General features: G+C 47.7%; 1 protein-coding gene across 17 annotated transcripts in view; it reads left to right on the forward strand.

The window, feature by feature from the left end:
• NAV2 (neuron navigator 2) overlaps positions 1-19,625 on the forward strand; it is a 742,802-nt gene that overhangs the window by 672,907 nt on the left and 50,270 nt on the right. For 12 of the 17 annotated variants that reach the window (XM_023239646.2, XM_019812168.3, XM_019812169.3 and 9 more), the window contains 8 exons: positions 919-1,210; positions 1,958-2,660; positions 5,317-5,784; positions 6,460-6,525; positions 7,910-7,954; positions 10,415-10,575; positions 12,376-12,564; positions 18,649-18,701. In XM_023239646.2, coding sequence (XP_023095414.2) covers positions 919-1,210; positions 1,958-2,660; positions 5,317-5,784; positions 6,460-6,525; positions 7,910-7,954; positions 10,415-10,575; positions 12,376-12,564; positions 18,649-18,701 — 1,977 coding nt within the window. Of the gene's footprint in view, positions 1-918; positions 1,211-1,957; positions 2,661-5,316; positions 5,785-6,459; positions 6,526-7,909; positions 7,955-10,414; positions 10,576-12,375; positions 12,569-13,097; positions 13,194-18,646; positions 18,702-19,625 lie in introns of all 17 variants that reach the window. The other 5 variants (XM_045039055.1, XM_045039057.1, XM_045039059.1 and 2 more) reach the window with 4 other exon arrangements.

A 19,625-nucleotide genomic window follows, 5' to 3' on the forward strand; every position in this document is an offset into this window, starting at 1 on the left:
ATTCTCATTTCCTACCCTGCTGGCATTGCCCACCGTTGGTATTTGAGTATAGCACACACAGGACGTGTAACTCAGGGTGGCCACCTTAAAGTGTCGCTAACTCCCGTCCCCATTCCCTGCACTGTTTCTCCCCCCGGCATCCCCCCCAACTGGCCCCAGCCCCCTAGGGAGGCCCCCAAAGCATTCTGGTTAGCTTTGCGCTTTTTCACCGCAGTGAATCATTAACATCACACTTCTGTCCCCTCCTGGGTTCCATGGCCAGCAGGTCAGGGCTCTTCCAAAGAAAGCTGGCTAATTATATCCCTTGTCTGAACAAAATCCCACAAGAGGAGCAAAGCGGTGGCATATAAATGGAGCCGGGTGGGAGCGGGCACCTCTGACTAGCACGGGCAGGGGGGTGGGGGGGAGTGGCTTTTGAGGATTTGTTTCCTCCCAGCCCCTCTCTCTCCCTGATCCGTGTGGAACTTGCAGCCACCCTCGCTTGCTCGGGCTGTGTGTTAGACTGTGGTGCTGTGCTGTATTCAAAGACTGCTGCCAGTGGAGAGATAGGAAGACGGCAGAACAAAGGGAAACAGGCCAGGAGGCTGGATGCTGGATGAAGATTGGTCTCCGGAGTTAGAAGCCAGGTGGCAGAGAGTTGGCTGAATTCTCCCCACGTCTCCATCTGCGCATGGTTCTCCTCCGTGGGGCTCTGGCCCCCTTAATCCCCCTCCTACTCTCCCTCCGTACTCCCTTCTTGGACATAGTTATATCCTCTACTTTCCTTGAACCAAAACAGGCTTTCTAGCGAGATAACCAGACTGCAGAGGCCCAAACATTTTCAAGTATTTACCTCTCATCGTATTGGCATTTTTACTCTGGGCTGAGGGCCTCCTGGCCTGGCATTTGGGAAGGACTGATTCAGAGTCTCATCCACAGACCGACGCTGAGAAGCACTCACAGGTGGAGAGGGGTTCCCTGTGGTCGGGCGATGATGTCAAGAAGTCAGACGGAGGGTCAGACAGCGGCATAAAGATGGAGCCAGGGTCTAAGTGGAGGCGGAATCCCTCGGACGTGTCTGACGAGTCTGACAAAAGCACGTCGGGCAAGAAGAATTCTGTCATCTCCCAGACGGGCTCGTGGCGACGAGGCATGACGGCTCAGGTGGGCATCACCATGCCCAGGACGAAGGCGGCTGCCCCGGCAGGCACGCTCAAGACCCCAGGCACTGGTGAGTAAGAGGTTGTGCCGTCTCACCTCTGCACTTGTCGGTCTGAAAACCAAAACCGTGGTTTCTCTCGCGAGAACTTGACCTTGTTTGTAAGTCCCCAGAAATGCTCAGGTGTTTCTTCTTAGAGTTTAGACTCTGCTATTAACCAGCTTTCAGAAAGGTTCACATCTCTACCTTTTTCTAAGCGGAAATACGTAAGTGTGCAAGCCTCAAGCTCCAAAGGTGGTCCTGCTGCTGAGACGTGTTGATTTAGTTTCACCATGTGCTAGGGAAGAGCCAACATGCCCCAGTGCAGGCTTTTCAAGGGCACGTGTTGACGAGCTGTCTTCGTGTCGAGTTAATGTTGTCCGTGATTTAGGGATGTGTGTAAACAAAGCTGGTGTTTTTGCAGGAAGGCAGAGGGTGCTGTTAGGGACAGCATCTTAATGGACAGAGAAGGAGGGGTCAGGAAAGGGCAGGATCTCTTTCCCAGACGTATCAGTGATTGGCTGGCTTTGCTATGTTCTGGGTAAATTTAGACCGCTTTTGCAAAGGAACGAAACCATTGACATCTCCGAGAAGGCTCGCGGTGACAGTGGTAGGCTCGATTATCTTTATAAAAAGCTCTTTCCTTTGCCTCCCAAGGCTACTGCTTTCCCCAAGGAAAAAGTGAACCAGTTCTTTGGAGGAGGGGAGGGTTTTTAACAAAAGGAGTCGTACAAGCTGGCTTCTCGGTTTGCAAGCTAACCTTGCTGCTCTCTCTCTTAGGAAAGACAGACGATGCAAAGGTGTCTGAGAAAGGAAGGCTGTCTCCCAAAGCCTCCCAGGTGAAGCGGTCCCCATCCGACGCAGGCCGCAGCAGTGGTGATGAGTCCAAGAAGTCCCTCTCGGGCAGCTCCAGGACGCCCACTGCCAATGCCAACAGCTTTGGGTTCAAGAAGCAGAGCGGCTCGGCCGCTGGTCTGGCCATGATCACAGCCAGTGGTGCTACCGTCACCAGCAGGTCGGCCACGCTGGGCAAGATCCCAAAGTCGTCTGCGCTCGTCGGTCGGTCTACCGGCCGGAAGACGAGCATGGATGGGGCTCAGAATCAGGACGATGGGTATCTGGCTCTCAGCTCCCGGACGAACTTGCAGTACCGGAGTTTGCCCAGGCCCAGTAAGTCCGCCAGCCGGAACGGGGCTGGGAACAGGTCTAGCACCAGCAGCATAGATTCCAACATCAGCAGCAAGTCCGCAGGCCTGCCTGTGCCCAAGCTGAGGGAGCCTTCCAAAACGGCCCTGGGCAGTTCTCTGCCGGGTCTGGTCAACCAGACGGATAAGGAGAAAGGCATCTCGTCCGACAACGAGAGTGTGGCTTCCTGTAACTCTGTGAAAGTGAACCCAGCATCCCAGCCTATGTCCAGTGCGGCTCAGGCTGCGCTCCAGCCAGGGGCCAAGTACCCCGATGTGGCCTCTCCCACGCTCCGCAGGTAAGGGGGTAGACGGCACTGAGCCGAACTGGAGTACATGGAATGGCCTCCTGAATGAATAATGTTTTTGTGCCTTGGTGAAAAAAGCTTCTGTTTTTCTCCACTTCTGTTTGGTCGGATCCTGCCAGCGGTTTTGCAGTCAGCTGGTTATTTATATTTTCCCATATTGGGATGAAAAACCTGAGTCAGCATCCTGGGTTTGAATCCTGGGTCCTCCTTAAGTAGCCACCACGTATCCTTTCTTAACCATTTGCTTCAGTTTGCTCATCTGTAAAATGGAACACCTACCCGAGAGTGCTTGCGAAGATTAACCTGTGTGGCCATATCTGGCCCATGGGAAGTACACAGTCAAAGCTGGCTACTGTCCGAGATGAGATCTTAATATACCCCTAGACCCGAGTGGGTACAGAGGGGAAGGCAGAGGGCTTTTTTACCCCCTTGTCTTACTAGTTCTGTGGGTGAGATTCTTCATCATTATGCCAGACTGTGATCTCAGCCAGATCCTTCTCTCAAATAGCCCGGTATATCCCCCACCTACTTATTTTCATACTGCATGCTTAATTCCAAATTTGTCTCTGAAATTTGAGCTTCCTTTAAAAAAAAGAAAGAAAAAAAAAAACTTTTAAAACAGAAGTGTTTCTGAAAAAGAGAAATTAATTTCTTATTACCTCAAAAAGACATTCTCCCTAATTTCCACACCGAATGGAAATTCTCGTGTGAAAATACTATTATTTTTTAAACAGGTCCTTTTAAATTTAGACAAATTCTATTTGTTTATATTGCCTCGTTATAATGGCTACTGGACCGTCCTCAAACTGCAGCCGCATAGGGGAGAACTCATCTTCCCTGGAAATGTCTTATCACAGGAAAGAGTAGAAGTCCCAAGAATAAAAAATTAAGTCGCGAAAAATAAAAACTAGGTGCACATGTATGTATTTGGGGGCGAATAGGAATGTTTGAAAAGACTTCAGAAGAAGCCTGCCATGTGAAAGGTGTAACGAAGCAGTTCACTGGTCTTTGTCTGGACTTGATTATTAGAATTTCAGTAATGATTAATTTTTCAGGGGAAGGTCCTCTTGAGCTGCTCTTTGTTGTTTTAGCAGATTGCCTTGTAAATGAAAGTTTTCTCTGTTTCTTGCCTCAAGTATTATATGTAATATTCACTCTCTGGTATTATAGATTTCCTTTAGTAACTACAAAGGTATTTTACTAGACCCTTAGGCTACTGTAATAGAATACTGGAAAATGCATGCAGATTCTTAGGCTCTAGATCGACTAACTTTCAGCCAATGCCTGTTAATTACATTTTTCCTAAATCATTAAGAGGTGTTCTCAATTCTCTCTTTGTGCATTAGTATGGAGAGGAGAAATCTTAGATGACGCGATAAGCTCTGAATCTTCAAATGATTTGAAGGACTAGCAGACAAAAAGTTGGGCTTCCTCTCTGTAGTGGAGAATTAGGGGCAATGAGTAAAAGGGAAAAAGGTAGATCAGATTTCAGTTTTCTAGTGGTTGGGAAGTGCTTGACAATGGAGGGTGTTACCCTTTGAAGTCGTGAGGTTCCTGTTACTGGAAGTATGTAAGCATTCTAAAGCCAAGATTCCTTGAGCAAGAGGCTATTTCATTCTCTGATTGTCATCAGGCAAAAGTGTTTTCTAATCTGTCACCAGACACCCAAGTGAGGATTGATGATGTGTGTGGATGTTTGTGTTTACAATAACTGGGATTTCTAAGGACTCTTCTGGAGAGAACAGAGATCGGGATCATACCATTGAGTAGCTGGCTGAAAGGCAACGTGCCCGTCATAACACATAGTAGTTTCATCCCTTTGCAGAGATGCACATTCCGCAAGGATTTCGGTGGACGGAATTATTTGTGTTACTAGAGCACATACCCGCCCTTTGACTTGAAGACAGTTCTTCCACTCTTACTGGAGAGCCCTGTTGCCAAAGGGAGAGACATATGTGCCGTTTCCTGTTTTTGGACAGCACGTTTTTGGTCACGGGCGGGGGGATGACTTGGAATGACATTTCTGTCACAAAGACCCAATGTGTCTGGTCTAACATCTTGTGACCCCAGCAAGATCTCTCTCTAGATCCCTGGGTAGGACTAGCCACCCAGCTTTCAGACCGGGTGTTCACGTGAGCGTAAATCTCTGAAGGCCCCATCCAGACCTAGACTCGTGTTCTTGACTGTTCATGTTGTCCTTAGACGCCAAAGCACCCGAGTCCCTTGGAACAGAGCTGTCATAAACTGAGCACCTGCTTTGTCCTTGGGGTCTCAGATACCAAGATGATTTGGGTAGCTCTTTTCCCTCTAGATGTTTCCTGGGCCAGGCAGTTTCCCAGCTACTCCGTTTATGGAAATAGAGGGAAGTAAGATCCGGGGCCACCATGGCTAGGCCTATTAGAAATTATTCTGCATTGCCTTTGGGGTCTCGGCTGCAGCTTAGCACTTGAAGCTGGAGCCTTGTGATGGCCAGTGTCCAGGCCCGCTGCGTGGCGGCCTTTCCCAACGGAGCACCGTTTCAGTGGCGATGACCGTGCCCCTCCCCAGGATTCCCACCGCTCCCGTACCTGTGCCCCACCCTCCTTTAAGTGCTCGGCGCCCCTTGGTGCTGGGTGTCCGACCCGCACAACCCTTTGTCTCTTCACAGACTCTTTGGTGGGAAGCCGACCAAGCAAGTGCCCATTGCCACAGCTGAAACCATGAAAAACTCGGTGGTGATCTCCAATCCTCACGCCCCCTCCACCCAGCAAGGTAACTTAGAGTCCCCCTCAGGCAGCGGCGCCCTGAGCAGCGGGAGCAGCAGCCCTCTCTACAGTAAGAATGTGGATAGCAACCAGTCTCCTCTAGCCTCCAGCCCCAGCTCAGGCCACTCGGGCCCCTCCAACAGCCTCACCTGGGGCACCAATGCCAGCAGCTCCTCGGCGGTCAGCAAGGACGGCCCGGGCTTCCAGTCCGTCAGCAGCCTCCACACCAGCTGCGAGTCCATTGACGTCTCCCTGGGCAGCGGAGGGGGCCTGAGTCACAATTCCTCCACGGGCCTCATCGCCCCCTCTAAAGACGACTCCCTGACCCCCTTCGTCAGAACCAACAGTGTAAAGACCACACTGTCGGAAAGGTGAGTGCCGTGCACCTGTGTCTCTCAGAAGGACACCCTTCCAGCAGTCCACGGGTTATGTTAGGAGTCCCGAGCGTCCATTCCCCTTTGCCTGGAAGGCTGCGCTCTTTCTAACCGCTGCTGTCTTTCCATGGGGAAGCCCGTTTGGGATGGAAATAAGCTCGGCTCTGCTTCCCGTCATCTTTTCCCGCGTGATTATCCTCCGTGTTTGGAGGTGCTGGAAGTCTCTTGGGGGCAGGTTTCACGCTTCCGTTTGAAACGGCATTCCGCCTTTGAGGTCCTTCCTTTTTATTCTGTTCGCTCATCAGCTGCTTGTTTGCACACCGCCCCCCCACCCCCACCCCGTGATTGTGCAGGCAGAGTAGGTGGCCGGCTGGCCGTGGCGTGGGTGGCAGGAAACTCGAGGCGGCTGGGTGGATTCGGTGGTCATCACGGCAGACACCCTCTTACCGAAGGGTTGCCAGCCCGAGCGGCAGGGCATCAAGAGGCTAAAAGCATCCTCAGCGCTCTGGGTTCTGCTGCAGTGTGGTGTGTGTTAGTCTCTCCACATAGGCAAGAACGCCGGGAACAGCACTGGGAATGAGAAGAATGTTCTAATCGTTGTGTGTGACCACACCTCCCCTTTCTTCCCGTCTAACGTTCCTTCTCTTATTTTCCACCTGCCTGGACTTCTAGCCCTCTCTCTTCCCCTGCCGCTAGCCCTAAGTTCTGCAGAAGTACTCTGCCCAGGAAACAGGACAGGTAATGACATTGTAGGCCGGGGACCGCACCGAGCCTCCGGGTCCCTCTGCCCGTCTGTGTCGAGCCAGACGTCTTGTGTGAGGCTGTTGGCCTGAGGCTTCCGCTTGTGTTCGTGGCTCTGGTGCACTCTGTGACCCCAGACATGCCAGTGAGGGTCTGTTCCGCTGTCCGCTAAAGCCCCGGAGGCAGTGGGGTCGGGCTGGCCCCTCTCCCTACCCAGCTTGGGACCTTGGGACCGGGACGGCAGAAGCTCTCACCTGCATCTCAGCCTTCCCGTGGCATGTTCCTGCTTCCCGGCTTCCCACCCTCTCTCCCTCATCTCTCCCCTCTCCCTCCCAGCCCAGAACCGATCTACCACCCACCGTGCGTGCCACTCGACCCTCACCTTTGTCTCCCCCACCCCTACTCCCCACACGGCTGGCCCTTTTCCCTGGAAAAGTCCTTTGCTGCCCTTTGGCTGTTGCGTCTTGCAGGCTGTTGTGTTCTGTGTGCCCGTTTCCCGTAATGACAACGAAAAAGAATCCGTGGAGTGTTGAGGCTTTACAAACTAAGCGGCTTGTGTGCCCCCAGCTGCCCTGTGGGTGGGCCTCAGAGATGGATACGGACCTTCAATTTGTGGGGGAGCCACAGCTTGGCCAAGCATAATAACCAGATGTTGTTTTATGCTAGGGAAAAAAAAAATAACGAAAACCCTCTTTACCCCGTCAACGGCAAAAACTTTGCTTTTCGTTGGACTCACAGACCAAGCTTTTACACCCTTGTTCTTTGGAAATGCAAATGCCTTGACTTTATCAGCCAGCAAGTTGTAACCTGCCCCAGCTCGGCCAGGGGGGGGCTCAGCTCCCAGATACGCCAAGCTAAGAGGGACCTGGAATTCACTCTGTTACAGATGAATTCCAAATATGCAGACCGCTGGTCTCTTGAAAGCCTCCAGCAAGTCCCTTCTCTCGCTTGGAATCATTGTCAGTGGCATTTAAGGCTGGGCCAGGGTTAGGGGTGCAGGGAAGCTGGCATCTCTCTCTCTCCCCGAGAAGCAGTGGTGGTAGGACAAAGGTGGGTGACTGGGCAGCAGGAGGTGTGGGCTCTGCTTCGACGTGGGGTGGCCCCTGAGTTGTGCTGTGAGCCTGTGGAAAAGGAGGAGGAGTCGGAGTTGAGTGGATGCCTCGGGCCTCCTGGTGACTTGGGGGAAGGTACGGACTAGGGTCAGCCAGCCCCAGGATTAGGCTTCTCTTGTTTCCTGTGGATGTGTTGCATGTGCAGCTGGATAAGGGAAAACTCCCTGGTGACGTGAGTCTCTTGCTCCGTATCTTCGGCCCCTCCTCACCTTGCCTGCTTTTCCCTGCGCTTCTCTGAAGTTCTCATTTTTGTTTTAACTCTCCTACAGTGACCCGCACCTTGATAGGAACACTTTGCCTAAAAAAGGACTCAGGTATCTGTGTTTCCTCCTTGCATCCATGCCATCCGGTGTGGCTTTGGGGCTTGGCTGTGTGACTCTCATGGCTGGCGGGGGTTCGGGCTGGGCTGGGGTCCCTGCTTTGGCCACCGCAGCGGGGCCTTCTGAACGATGGCTCCCCTGGCACCTCTCATTCCCCTCTCTCCATTTGTTGGCTTTTTTTTTTTTTTTTTTTTTTTTTTTTTTTTTTGCTTGAGCAGAGGCTGTGCTTTTTCAGGCTTCCTGTGGTAAAAAAACCATCTCACGAAGGACATCCCTGGGCAAGCCCAGAGAGCAGTTACTGCTACTTCTGGGGCCAGTGGGTTTAATCGATGAGCTCTTCACCATGATCATTCTGTTCACGGCTGTCTTCCAAAAGAAAGGACATGACTTACAGCATGTTGGTTTGTTAGCCAGGACAAGGGCAGAGGAGATAACGATTTCCCTCGAATTTGAAAATACTTAACTTTTCGGCCCACAGAAGATTGCCAAAGACAGAGCCTTTGCGCTTCCTAAATGTTCTGATCAAGAGGTGTGTCAGTTTTCAGTGCCCAACAAGAAAACATGGCTGTGATTGGCTTTGGTGTAAAGAAAGAAAAGACTGCCAGGAAGGAATGTCCTTCCATTCTTTCTAAGTCATGGCTCACTTTTGGGCGGGTGTCCTGGTTAAACAAGATGCTGTAAGTTCCCCATTGCTCACACCATCTCCTTCACTGTGCCGACCAGCGGGACCCCAGTTCTAACGCCTGTCCCGTGGTCTTATGGTCGCAGCTGTCACTTCTCCTGCTCCTTAAACATCTTGTTCTTTGTAGCATTTGCTGCACCCTGCACTAAGCATTAAGTGCTTTCACAAAAAAAAAAAAAAATGGAACTTGGAATGAAATGTTTCGTTGCTGTCATGTATGTCTGTAGTTAATAACCTGCCGCTCTTAAGGCCGAGAGCTTTTTGAACAGTAATGCGAGGTAGGTATCAATGCTGCCTTTCAGTAGGGGCTCAAGGAAAGCCAATTCTGAGAATCTTAAGAATAAAAGTATTGAAAATTTCCCAAAGGACGTCCTGTGGGAGGAAGTTCAGCACCGTGGCCATAGAGAGGGGGGAGTTGGCAAGGCCTGTTGTGCTTAGCAGTTTTCTTCATGCCTATGAGGGCTGCTTGTGAGTGCTTCCATCATGGCCACTCTTCATAGGAGTCCAACACTGAAGCCCCACTGTTGCCCTAAGAGCAAGCAAACCCCTCTAAATATGAATATTTTGAAATGATATATGTGTATATATGTTTCTGCAGCAGATCTAATCTATCAAAGTGATGCAGCTCTGGGTTTTTTTTTAATTATTTAAAAAATTTTCAGAATAGGGCTACGCGCTAGGCTATCTTCATGCAGTCGATGTGACCTAGAAAGTTGAATGTCCGTCAACCATAGCCAAAACATTAAGGGAGAAACTTTTTTTTTGTCCCCTCCCACTCTGCCTCCCCCTCCTAGCTCCCTCCCTCCCCACACATTCATGTCCGATGCCAAAACACCAACAACTCTTTTTCTTGAATCAAGTGAAACCCCTCTGTTGACCTGATCAGTAGTGACCCCATGGTAATCTGTATATAAGTCCAAAGGCACACTGGTCACTGTGCATTTCAGAAATTTGAGATGCTGCCCGCGGGCATAATGCGAACAGCATGGATTTTGGAATCAGACATATGATGGATTGGAATCTCAGCACGTGATTCGAGGCAGGCCCTCCCCTTCAATGAATATAAAATGGGAATGACAGCATCTGCCTTGCCGGCTGGGTTGGAGGCATTGGCAACATAATGTCTGTGAAGGCCCCCAGCACATCAGAGGCTTTCAGTAGGCCACGACCAGATACATTTCCTAATAAAGGAGGACGTGGGCCCGTGACTTCCGTGGAACCCAGTGATTTGGGGTTCCTTTTATGGAGACTTCTCTGATAATCGATTGCAGCAAGGACTGTAAGCATTGGTGTCCTCACGCCTTCCATTACGTGTCTGGTTTCTGATACACGGGGATTCATGGCTACTTGCTTGCGCTCTAGAATGCAGATGCCATGAGCTATCTAATTAAAACGTCCTCGAAGCTCTGACAGCAGCTCATTTTGTTGGTTCGGTCCTGTCAAGGTGGGGGCTTTGAAATGACACTATCATGAATCAACATGCTGCAGATACGCCCAGTGACGGCTCCTTTGAGCATTTACCGGTCTTGCTTTCTTGATGTGTTCCCTCCAAACTGAAAGGAATTACAGTTTTCCCCAAAGGCAGCCAAGTAGCAAAAAAGGTTTGGAGAAACTTCATAAGTTTCAGGATGTGGAGTGATGTGGGTTTTTTTTTTTTTTAACATCATCTTTGGATCTGTATTTCTTTTTTGTATGTTTATCATCAGCTCCACAGTGCTCATTTTCATAAGCGCTGTTCATAGTTAATCCCAGCCTAATTTCGGTCTGTCCAGGTATACTCCCACCTCCCAGCTTCGTACACAAGAAGACGCAAAAGAATGGTTACGGTCCCACTCTGCAGGAGGCCTACAGGACACCGCTGCCAGTTCCCCTTTTTCCTCTGGCTCCAGTGTAACTTCTCCCTCCGGAACAAGATTCAACTTTTCCCAGCTTGGTGAGTAGCCTCTGATCATTAGCTGCGTTGATCAGTTCCATGGGGCAGAGGTCACTCTTCTGTTGTGAAAGAGGCATGTGGTCACATCTTTCTCCGTGTCTGATCAGCCCTCAGCAATGTGGTTTGATTATAGGAGATTGGTGGCAAAAGAAAGAGGAAAAAATAGAAGAGATTTTGGTACTCTAGTCAGTAATTCATTTACGTGTTTGATGTAAGTAGGGTAGTAGCAAAGAGCAAATCGTTCCGTTTTTGAGAAGAATGTATTCCATTTCCAAGACCTCTGAAGATGTAAGTTTCTATCTGAAGAAATAGTAGCATACCCCATGTTTGGTCATCTGTATTGCTCTGTTAAGCTGGAAAATAAAGATCAGGTTTTGAGTGAACAACTATTCTTGGAAATGCCTACTACTGACATAATGCTTTGACTGGCACAGTGGGGAGAGGAAAAGAATTTGTAACACAGTCCCTGATGACATGTTAATGGATTCTTTTTTAGAGGAACAAACACACCCACACAGACTCATAAATAGGGTAAAAGAGAACAACCCAAAGCTTTATATGAAACCATGTAATAAAAACTGAATATGATCAGGTAGCAAGTATTAGAAAAAGAGAAGATCACTGGGAAGGGGGGGGGGGCACCTGGGTGGCTCAGTTGGTTAAGCGTCCAACTCTTGCTTTCGGTTCAGGTTATGATCTCGTGGTTCACGGGATCAAGCCCTGTGTCAGGCTCTGCGATGACAGCACGGAGTCTGCTTCGGATTTTCTCTCTCCCCCCTCCCTCTGCCCCTCCCCCACCCAAAATAAATCAGTAAACATTCCTTAAAAAATGATTGGAAGGATGGGAGCTCACTCTTCAAAGACTGATGGGGGGGAATCATCTTGCTCAATCTCATCTCACTCTTCAGAGGGCAGCCTTTTCTGAATATTGTGAATAATAAACACGGAATCTTTTTTTAATATTTATTTGGGGAAAACAAATGTGGGGGAGGGGCAGAAAGAGAGGGGGACAGAGGATCCGAAGCAGGCTCTGCGTTGACAGGCTGACAGCAGTGAGTCCTGTGTGGAGCTTGAACTCCTGAAATGCGAGATCATGACCTGAGTCAAAGTCAGATGCTCACCTGACTGAGCCACCCAGGTGCCCCAAAACACAGAATCTTTAAAGGACAGGTGTGGCTTGTAATCAAGTGAGGCTTGACTTTTCATTTTTAATTAACTGTGAATGGATACTTTGGAAATACTGTACTGTACTAAAATGGAAAGGGCTTTAATTTTAAAAGCTCATTTGAGCCAAGGTGGATGTACCCCTTCGCAATGAAGCTCTTTTAGGCACCCTTACCAAGTGGGCCCCATTGGAGGCAGTGAGACCTGTGTTCATATTGTTCCTTCCCGGAGTAACTCTTTGAGGCAAGAGTTTCTTGTCATGCACAAATGCTTCCCGTCTGATCAAAAGCCTGGTTAGACTATTTTGGGCTTTGGCTTTAGAGGGAGTTGTTCCAGATGAGCCCAGGGAGTAATTAGCTCATGCCTGGAAGGTGACACCAGCTTGTCCGAACGTGCCAAATTGGAAAGCTGAAGCCCAGAGCCTTGCTTTGGAACTGACCCACCTTTCCTCCCTTATTTTTAGCTCTCAGTTTGTTATTCAAATGCTGGTGTGACTACCTTCTAGAAAACAGACAAGGGAGGGAAGTTGGCATGGACAGATGTGGCTGATACCAATCAGTCCCCTCGCCGTCCCCATCCAGGATTTGCACAGAGACGTGAACTTCCAACCTTTCAGTTCCTTTCCTTTTATTCCAGCAAGTCCCACCACTGTTACCCAGATGAGCTTGTCCAACCCAACCATGCTGAGGACCCACAGCCTCTCCAATGCCGATGGGCAGTATGACCCGTACACTGACAGCCGATTCCGGAATAGCTCCATGTCCCTGGATGAGAAGAGCAGAACCATGAGCCGCTCGGGGTCATTCCGGGATGGGTTTGAAGAAGGTAAGCAAGGAGGTTTACCATCTGAGGTTATGCAGTGTGGTTAATTGGCCCTCCACACCAAGTTCATGACCTGAGAGCCCACCTCTAAGGGTTTCCAGCCAGCTATCTCACTCACTCTGGGGGTTGGGGCTGGGGAGCTCTGAATAGCAGGGTCTGGCTCTTCATTGACCTCGCAGACTTCAGGGAAGAGGCTTCTGAAGAAACATGAGTGAACTTGGAGCTGACCAAGTTCCACTCTGGGCTTCTCCCTCTTGGACTCGGGCCACAGCTTCTTGGCATGTGCCTCCATCTTGAGGTTCCGCTGCTGGCTCACCATGTTGGCAGAGTGAGTTTCTGGAGAGTTAGTGCATTTCCCTGTGCTGACGCACCCTTGTGGCTCTGGGGGCCTGTGGGCAGCTCCAGAAGTTTCTATCTCTCAGTTTACTAGGTTTATTCGGTTAAACCCTTTCCCTTCAGGTATGCCCTTTTTCTTCTTTGCTCACAAATTGTGAATACGTTGGCTCAGATCTTTATGTTTTGTTCATTTTAATCAGAATTTGGGAGAACATAGCTGTGGGCTTCTTTGCCAGCTGTCTTCCTAACTCGGTTCATCTCTCTGTCCCTTTGTTCTTTCACTTGAGGTGGGAGCTAGGGAAGCAAGCAGTCAAAATGCTGTGGAGGGGCATCAGCCCCACCCCTGAAAAGCTTCCTGAAGGTGGGAATGACAGGACATTAGAATCAGTCCTCATTTGACTAGTGGTTAAAAAGATAGAGGAAGACTTCGAAGGTCTGAACCTAGCACTCCAACTTGGGTATATGATCTTGGACGGGTTGCTTCGTGTCTCTGTACTTCCTTTTTTTGTTTTTTGTTTTTGAGAGTGGTAATAGAAACCAGCTCATGAAATTATGAGAATTCAATAACATATACAAATGTTAACCCAGTAATGTTACTATACGTCCTAGGCTGTAGACTCAGTGTCAGCCGAGATGTCTTGGCAGCTAGGCAACTAGGAGTCCCTAGCTAGGGGATGGGGACTCCCAGAGCAATTGAAGCCCAGGCTAAGGCCATAGCTCTGGTTGTGCCTTGTGTGTGTGTGTGTGTGTGTGTGTGTGTGTGTGTGTGTGTGTGTGTGTGTGTGTGTCAGTGGCAGAAGAGAATGTGGAGGAGGGGAGGGTGTTACAGGTGCTTCCCTCTACTCCCAGCCCCTGTAAGAGTGGGAAAGTATATGCCCAGCATCCTTCTGGGAGGAGAGAACAAACAAACTTGTCTTAAGAAATCCTGGAACAAATCAAGAGGGAAAGAAACCGAATAAAAGCTTCTGCTTTTGCCCAGTGTATACTTGTTTACAAAAATTGTAAGAGTTTAGTTACAGGGCAGTAGCCCCCTGGTTCATCTTCCTAGAGACTTCAGTCCCTTCCTTCACCCTGATTTATGTGTCACTTGTGTCCAGTGACATCCAGTGAGTGACAGGGAGCAAGTCTGTAAATCCATATTTGGGAGCCTGCTGGGACAGAGGATTAAGGAAGGGTGGAGCCTGAGTTCCCCAAGAGTGTTTTGCTGGATTGAAGAGTTAGAAATGAGCTCTCTAACCACTCAGGGCAGTAGTAATAGTGGCTATGTTGACCCTAAGGTGAAATAGGCAGTTTGTCTTGAACTTTTTTCTAGTCAATGTGCTGGCCAAAGCATGGCCACAGAGCATCCCCCAGCCCTCCCGGTGACGATTCCCATAGGGAGTGGGTCCTGTGCTCTATTCATCTTCCCTGTCATGTGTGTACCTGAGTGCACCGTGTTCAGAACTGAAACTTGTCCAAACAAGCAGACTTCGCCTCATAAAGATCCAGAACCATTACAGTATCATCATCAGAGAGCTTTTATTTATTCCATCTGGAATCAAGCTGTCAGGCAGCACAACCGTTGAATATCTGGGATGTCAAAGTGACATTGATAAAAAATGCTTGCCCACAAGCAGTGTCTAGACTTTTGTAAACCCTAATGATTCATGGTGATGTGGAACTGAAGGGCAGAGGTAAAACTCAAATTTGAGAGGTAGAAGGTAGGGACTGCTGTCGATATACTATGAACACGTAACAGTTTCATCTTTTGGGAAATTTTGCATCAAATTGATTTTCTTTCTTCCAGGGATATTACATTACAAAAACAAAATAGAGCTTGTGCAATTAGGTGTTTTCAATTCCGCTGGGTAAAGAGTCCCGCCCCCCTTTTGAATTTTTAAATCCCCGTGTTGTGGAAACAGTTGGGGGAAATTTTTACATCTCATGTTTGGGCCAAATAGAACCTCCTTACAAGAGTCCATTAGGTATATCATCTGCCAGAAAGCAGGATAGAAATTTAAAAAGAATTAGCACAAGTACTTGTGTGAGGTTTTTGTGGGATTTAATTAGCACTTTCCATTTTGAAGGAAGTTGGAATCATAAATATGTAGATTAGGTGCAGGCATGGCCCAGATGCAACCTTTCAAAGTTATTTCAGGTAAATTAATTTCCATCAGATGCATTATGCGCTCAGAGTCAACTTTAATAGCGCACATTTAGGGAGATGCTTGAGGCATTTTTAAAATGTATGTCTTTGGATGAAAAAAAAATCCAGGGACTTTACCGATCATCCCTAATTGCTAGTGCAATCTAAATCGGTTCTTATGGAATCCATAGGAACAGAACAGCTTGTTAATAAATCCATTTTTTTTTTTTTTTTTTTGCATTTTACTTGTGTTTCTAGCCCCTGAGTCGTATTTGTGATTTAAATCCTGTCATGTCTGTTGTTAGCCATGAATGAGACCTTGGGTAAGGGACTTGGCCCCGCTCAGCCTATTTCCTGTTCGCTAAAAGGTAGAAAATAATTGTACCTCCTTCAGAGGATTGAAGGGAAGATTAGGTGAGATAAATCCCGGAAAGCATTTAATGCAAAATGACTTCGAAAGAGGTTTATAGCAAGTATTCAGTCAGTGGTGGCTATTGTTAAAATTGTCATGTTTGGTTTTATCCTCCTCCCCAAGGGCCATTTCATTGCTGTTTTATTTATGGCAAAATCCAGGCAGAAGAAGTAGCCTGGGGGCTAAGGTCCTAAGCTCTCGATTCTCAGCCTTCTGTTTCTCTATTCAGTCCTACCTTGACATTTGGCTCTGCCTTGGTCACAACTGGGCTTTTTTTTTTTTTTTTTTTTTTTACCTGATCCTTCATCGGTGTGTTCTGTTTTCACTTATGCTCACCTTCCAGAGGGTGGTCCATTTGCCATCTGAACGGTGTCTCCTTGTCATCTGATCGTACCAGCAGTGGAGCAAGAAGTAGGATACAATGCCTAGATGCACATTCTCTGCTCCTGACGAGCTGTGTGTGCTTGGCCACGTCACTTAGCTTCTCTGGGTCTTAAATGACTCTTTTGTCTCTTAGTGGTAGCCACTCCTGCGCTGTCTGGGAATATTACCTACAAATTCTCTGTGGTGATGGGGATCACTTCAAACAATAGTGTAAATGAGAAAGCGCTTTGATTAATATGAAGCTGAATATATATGTGTATATATACATGAGATGCCAGGTGTAGCAGCAGGGGCATTTGATTGCTTTATTGGCTAGAATATGCCCTGTTGTTTCACTGCGTCTATACACACACACACACACACACACACACACACACACACACACACACACACCTGTGCTTAAAGAGGGGGTGAAACCATGTTTTTCTCAAATATGCATTTTTCGCTTGTTTGGTTGCAGCTTGTGTCTGTGTACATTGGATGAGGGGCTGGGGAAACCATTCTAAAACATACCAGAAGGCTTTAACAAAAAAAGCCTTTCAGAAATCAGTAAATCCAGTAGAACCAGTAAATCAAGGGCAAAAGTATCTCCAGACTTCTGATCAGCAATCCCGTTCCTGAATGCTGTGTGACCTTAAGCAGACCATTTAACCTCTCTGGATTTGAGATTACTCAGGGGCAGAGATGGCCCACACAAGCCTCTGCTGGGCCTCGTAGCTTCAGAGTTTTAGAGCTATGGGTATAGGGTGGGAAATGCATGGCGTGCTTTTGCTGTTCTGGCTTTGTAGGTCTTGTGTGCATTTTGCTGTCCAAAAGTATCCAAGCCACATAACCCAGGCTCTGATTTGGTTCAGTTCACTTGAAACAAGGCCAACCGTAATGGTTCAGGCAAGCCACATTCAGTTTGGGGTTGACTCTGGAAATCAAGAAATCTTCTTTTGGATTGCTATTCTTTTGGCCTTGCTATTGCTATTTACCAAGTGAGAGGAGTTAATTGCAGCGAAAAATAATTACCTCCACTGAAGCCTGCCAGATATGCTGTTCTCCGCCTGCGGCCCTAAGCTTGCACTAGGATATTCCTGAAGGCAGTGTCAGTAAGTCTGTGTGTACAAGCTAGAGAGAAGGAAAAAAGTTCCCCCAACTTGGCCTCCAGTATAATCTGCCCCTGCTACCCGTGTCATGGGACTAAAGTTACTTACCCCTTTAGAACATGAGGCCACTAGGTTGGAGCATGAGAGGTGTCTGCTAACATCTGAACGTATTAACACTGAAAGCCGTTATTGGCCATGAACACCATAAACTGATTTCTTATGGGCCATGGGCCAGAGAAGTTGTGGGTGGAGAAGATCTGTAACCCTAAGCATTGCTAAGGAAGGTGGATGTGAGTGATGGTGTAAGGATAGCCTCAGAAAAGCAGGCTCCTTCTGAGAGAGAAGAGGGCTGGACAGGCAAGCAAGGAACTGTGTGGGTTCAGAGGAGGGAGGAGGTGCATCCAGTGGCGGCGGGCAGGGAAACGAGGAAAAGGTCCATGGAGAGACATTGTCTCAGCTGATCCTGGCGATGTGGGTAGGCAGAAATGAGAAGCGTCCTAAACAAAGGGAACTGCGTGGGCAGAGACTCTGAGGCAGATGAGTGCAATGAAGGGCATGCTCGAGAGAGAAGTGCGGGATTCAGAATGTGATAGGAGCGCATAAAGGAAGAGCTGGAGGTCGGGAGGTTTATGGGAACACAGTGTGGAGACACCTGGGTGGCGGGCTGAACTGTTGGTCGGATATCTTGTGGGCAGGTAGCTTCTGCCGACTGCTGATCTAAGTTGAGCTCGCTTCTTGGGTGGTAAGTGCAAGCCGTTTAGTGCACGTGGAAAGTTACTCCCCGGCCTCCCACTCTCAGACCACAGGGGACAGCGAGTGTGGGGGTAGAACATTCCACTCGTGGTCAGGAAAGCTGTGCCCAATTAAAGGTCTCTGATGTCTCCACGGGCATATTTACATCTTTCACAAAGTTGTCGAGAGATTCCTAAGAAAATGTCATTAAAGAATCTAGTTCCCAGAAAGAGAAGTCAGCTGGGATACTTAGTCCAAGAAAAGACCATGTTTTAAAGTTGTATGAAAACAATTAAAATGTCTCCCCTGGCTGGGGACAGGAAGGGGCGCGAAGAGGGTGTGAAGATGGTTCTAAGTCAAAGGTACCAGTCAGGAACGAAAAAGAGGGCACCGCTTGCTTGTCATTTTGTACACATGGTAGAAATCGAAAGAAGAATCTCTGTTTCAGTAGATGTATCTTCTAGACAAGTGCTCTACTACAAGTAGATCTAGAATGAATTTGCTATGGTCAGCAGCCAGCCTCCTGTGTTGATAATAATCGGCTCATCTTTGTGCATACACAAGTGAGAGTTGCTAGCAGGGTACGAAATAGATGTGCAACACAATCTCAACCCTGAAGGAATATGTTAGAAAAAAAGAAAGGAGTAAAATGTGCTGGAATGGAACAGGTACCAGGTTGCCTCTGGGTAATAGAATTATGAGTCACATAGATAATGGCAGTGAGTATGTTTTTTTTTTAACACTTCTCTGTACTTGAAAACTTTTATTTAGTAATCATGTGTTATTTTCATAGGGGAGAAAGGTATTTAGAGGTTGTAGGAAAAAAATGTGCTAAAAGAGAAGAGACTCCCTTAGCAAATTATTTTATTTGACTCTGTCACCCAATGAGGAAAAGTTGGGTCCAGGCGAGATTAAGCTGCCTATAATGTTGAGTTTCTCTCTCCTTCTTAGACTCCATAGTAGCCGGTTGTGCAGTTCACCTTTTTTTTTTTTTTCTTTTTAAACAGTTCACGGATCCTCGCTCTCCTTGGTTTCCAGCACGTCTTCAATTTATTCTACGGTGAGTATAAATCAATGCTGTATGCATTGCTATGATCATGAGAACTGGGGCTCCTTTATCAAGTGTATCAAGAATAAAATATAAAGTCATTTCTCCTAGAGAAAGCATTTCCTTTATAAGGGAATCGTTTAATAGGGAACAAGATTTGAAATTCACAAACAGCTGTTGAGCATAATGTATCAACCAATAAGGCAGGAGCTCACTTTGTTAAAGTGGCATTGTGCTTTGGGTGGTAACTAGTTAGAATGTGTGAAAAGCCTTGGCCACCTGCTGGTAGCCTTAGAAAAGAAAGGCCCTAAATAACTTAGTCTTCTGTCTGCCTCAGTTTCTTTATCTGTGAAGTGGAAAGAATAGCAGCCCCTACTGTGAGGGAGATGACCTTTCACGACAGTATAAATTCCTTGAGGGCAAGGACTTTTTCTGTTTTCATTCCTAGTGCCTAGAGCAAAGCCTAGCATACAGTAGGTGTTCAGAAAATAGGCTTGAATGAAATAAGAAAATGCATGGGAAGCACTAAATACAGTGTGCACAGCACAGAGTAAGCTCTCGAAGGTTGGCTATCATCACTGAGTGGTCTACTGAACAAAAGCCAAATGGAATCGAAAGATGGTACTGGATTTGTTCAGAGGATTTTGCTTTTTATAGCTCTGTGCATGACTATTTATCTTAAAATTTTTAACTTGGGAATTCCTATAGGAAAAAAATTTTACTAATTAAGAATTGGAAATCCTTTAGCCTTTAATTCCATGGAGGACAGATATTTTAGTAAGTCAGTTTTTGGTAACGCCAGGCTCCTGGGCTAGAGACCTCGCGGGACAAACTGTCTATGGCCCCTTAGAAGTTTAAAGGCCATCCTGGAGTCAAGTTAAAGAGACCAGAGCCTAACTGCTCTTTCTTAGGCCGATAGCAAGCACAAACAGACTT

Source organism: Felis catus, chromosome D1 (genome assembly GCF_018350175.1).
Source record: "Felis catus isolate Fca126 chromosome D1, F.catus_Fca126_mat1.0, whole genome shotgun sequence".
Taxonomy (NCBI): domain Eukaryota; kingdom Metazoa; phylum Chordata; class Mammalia; order Carnivora; family Felidae; genus Felis; species Felis catus.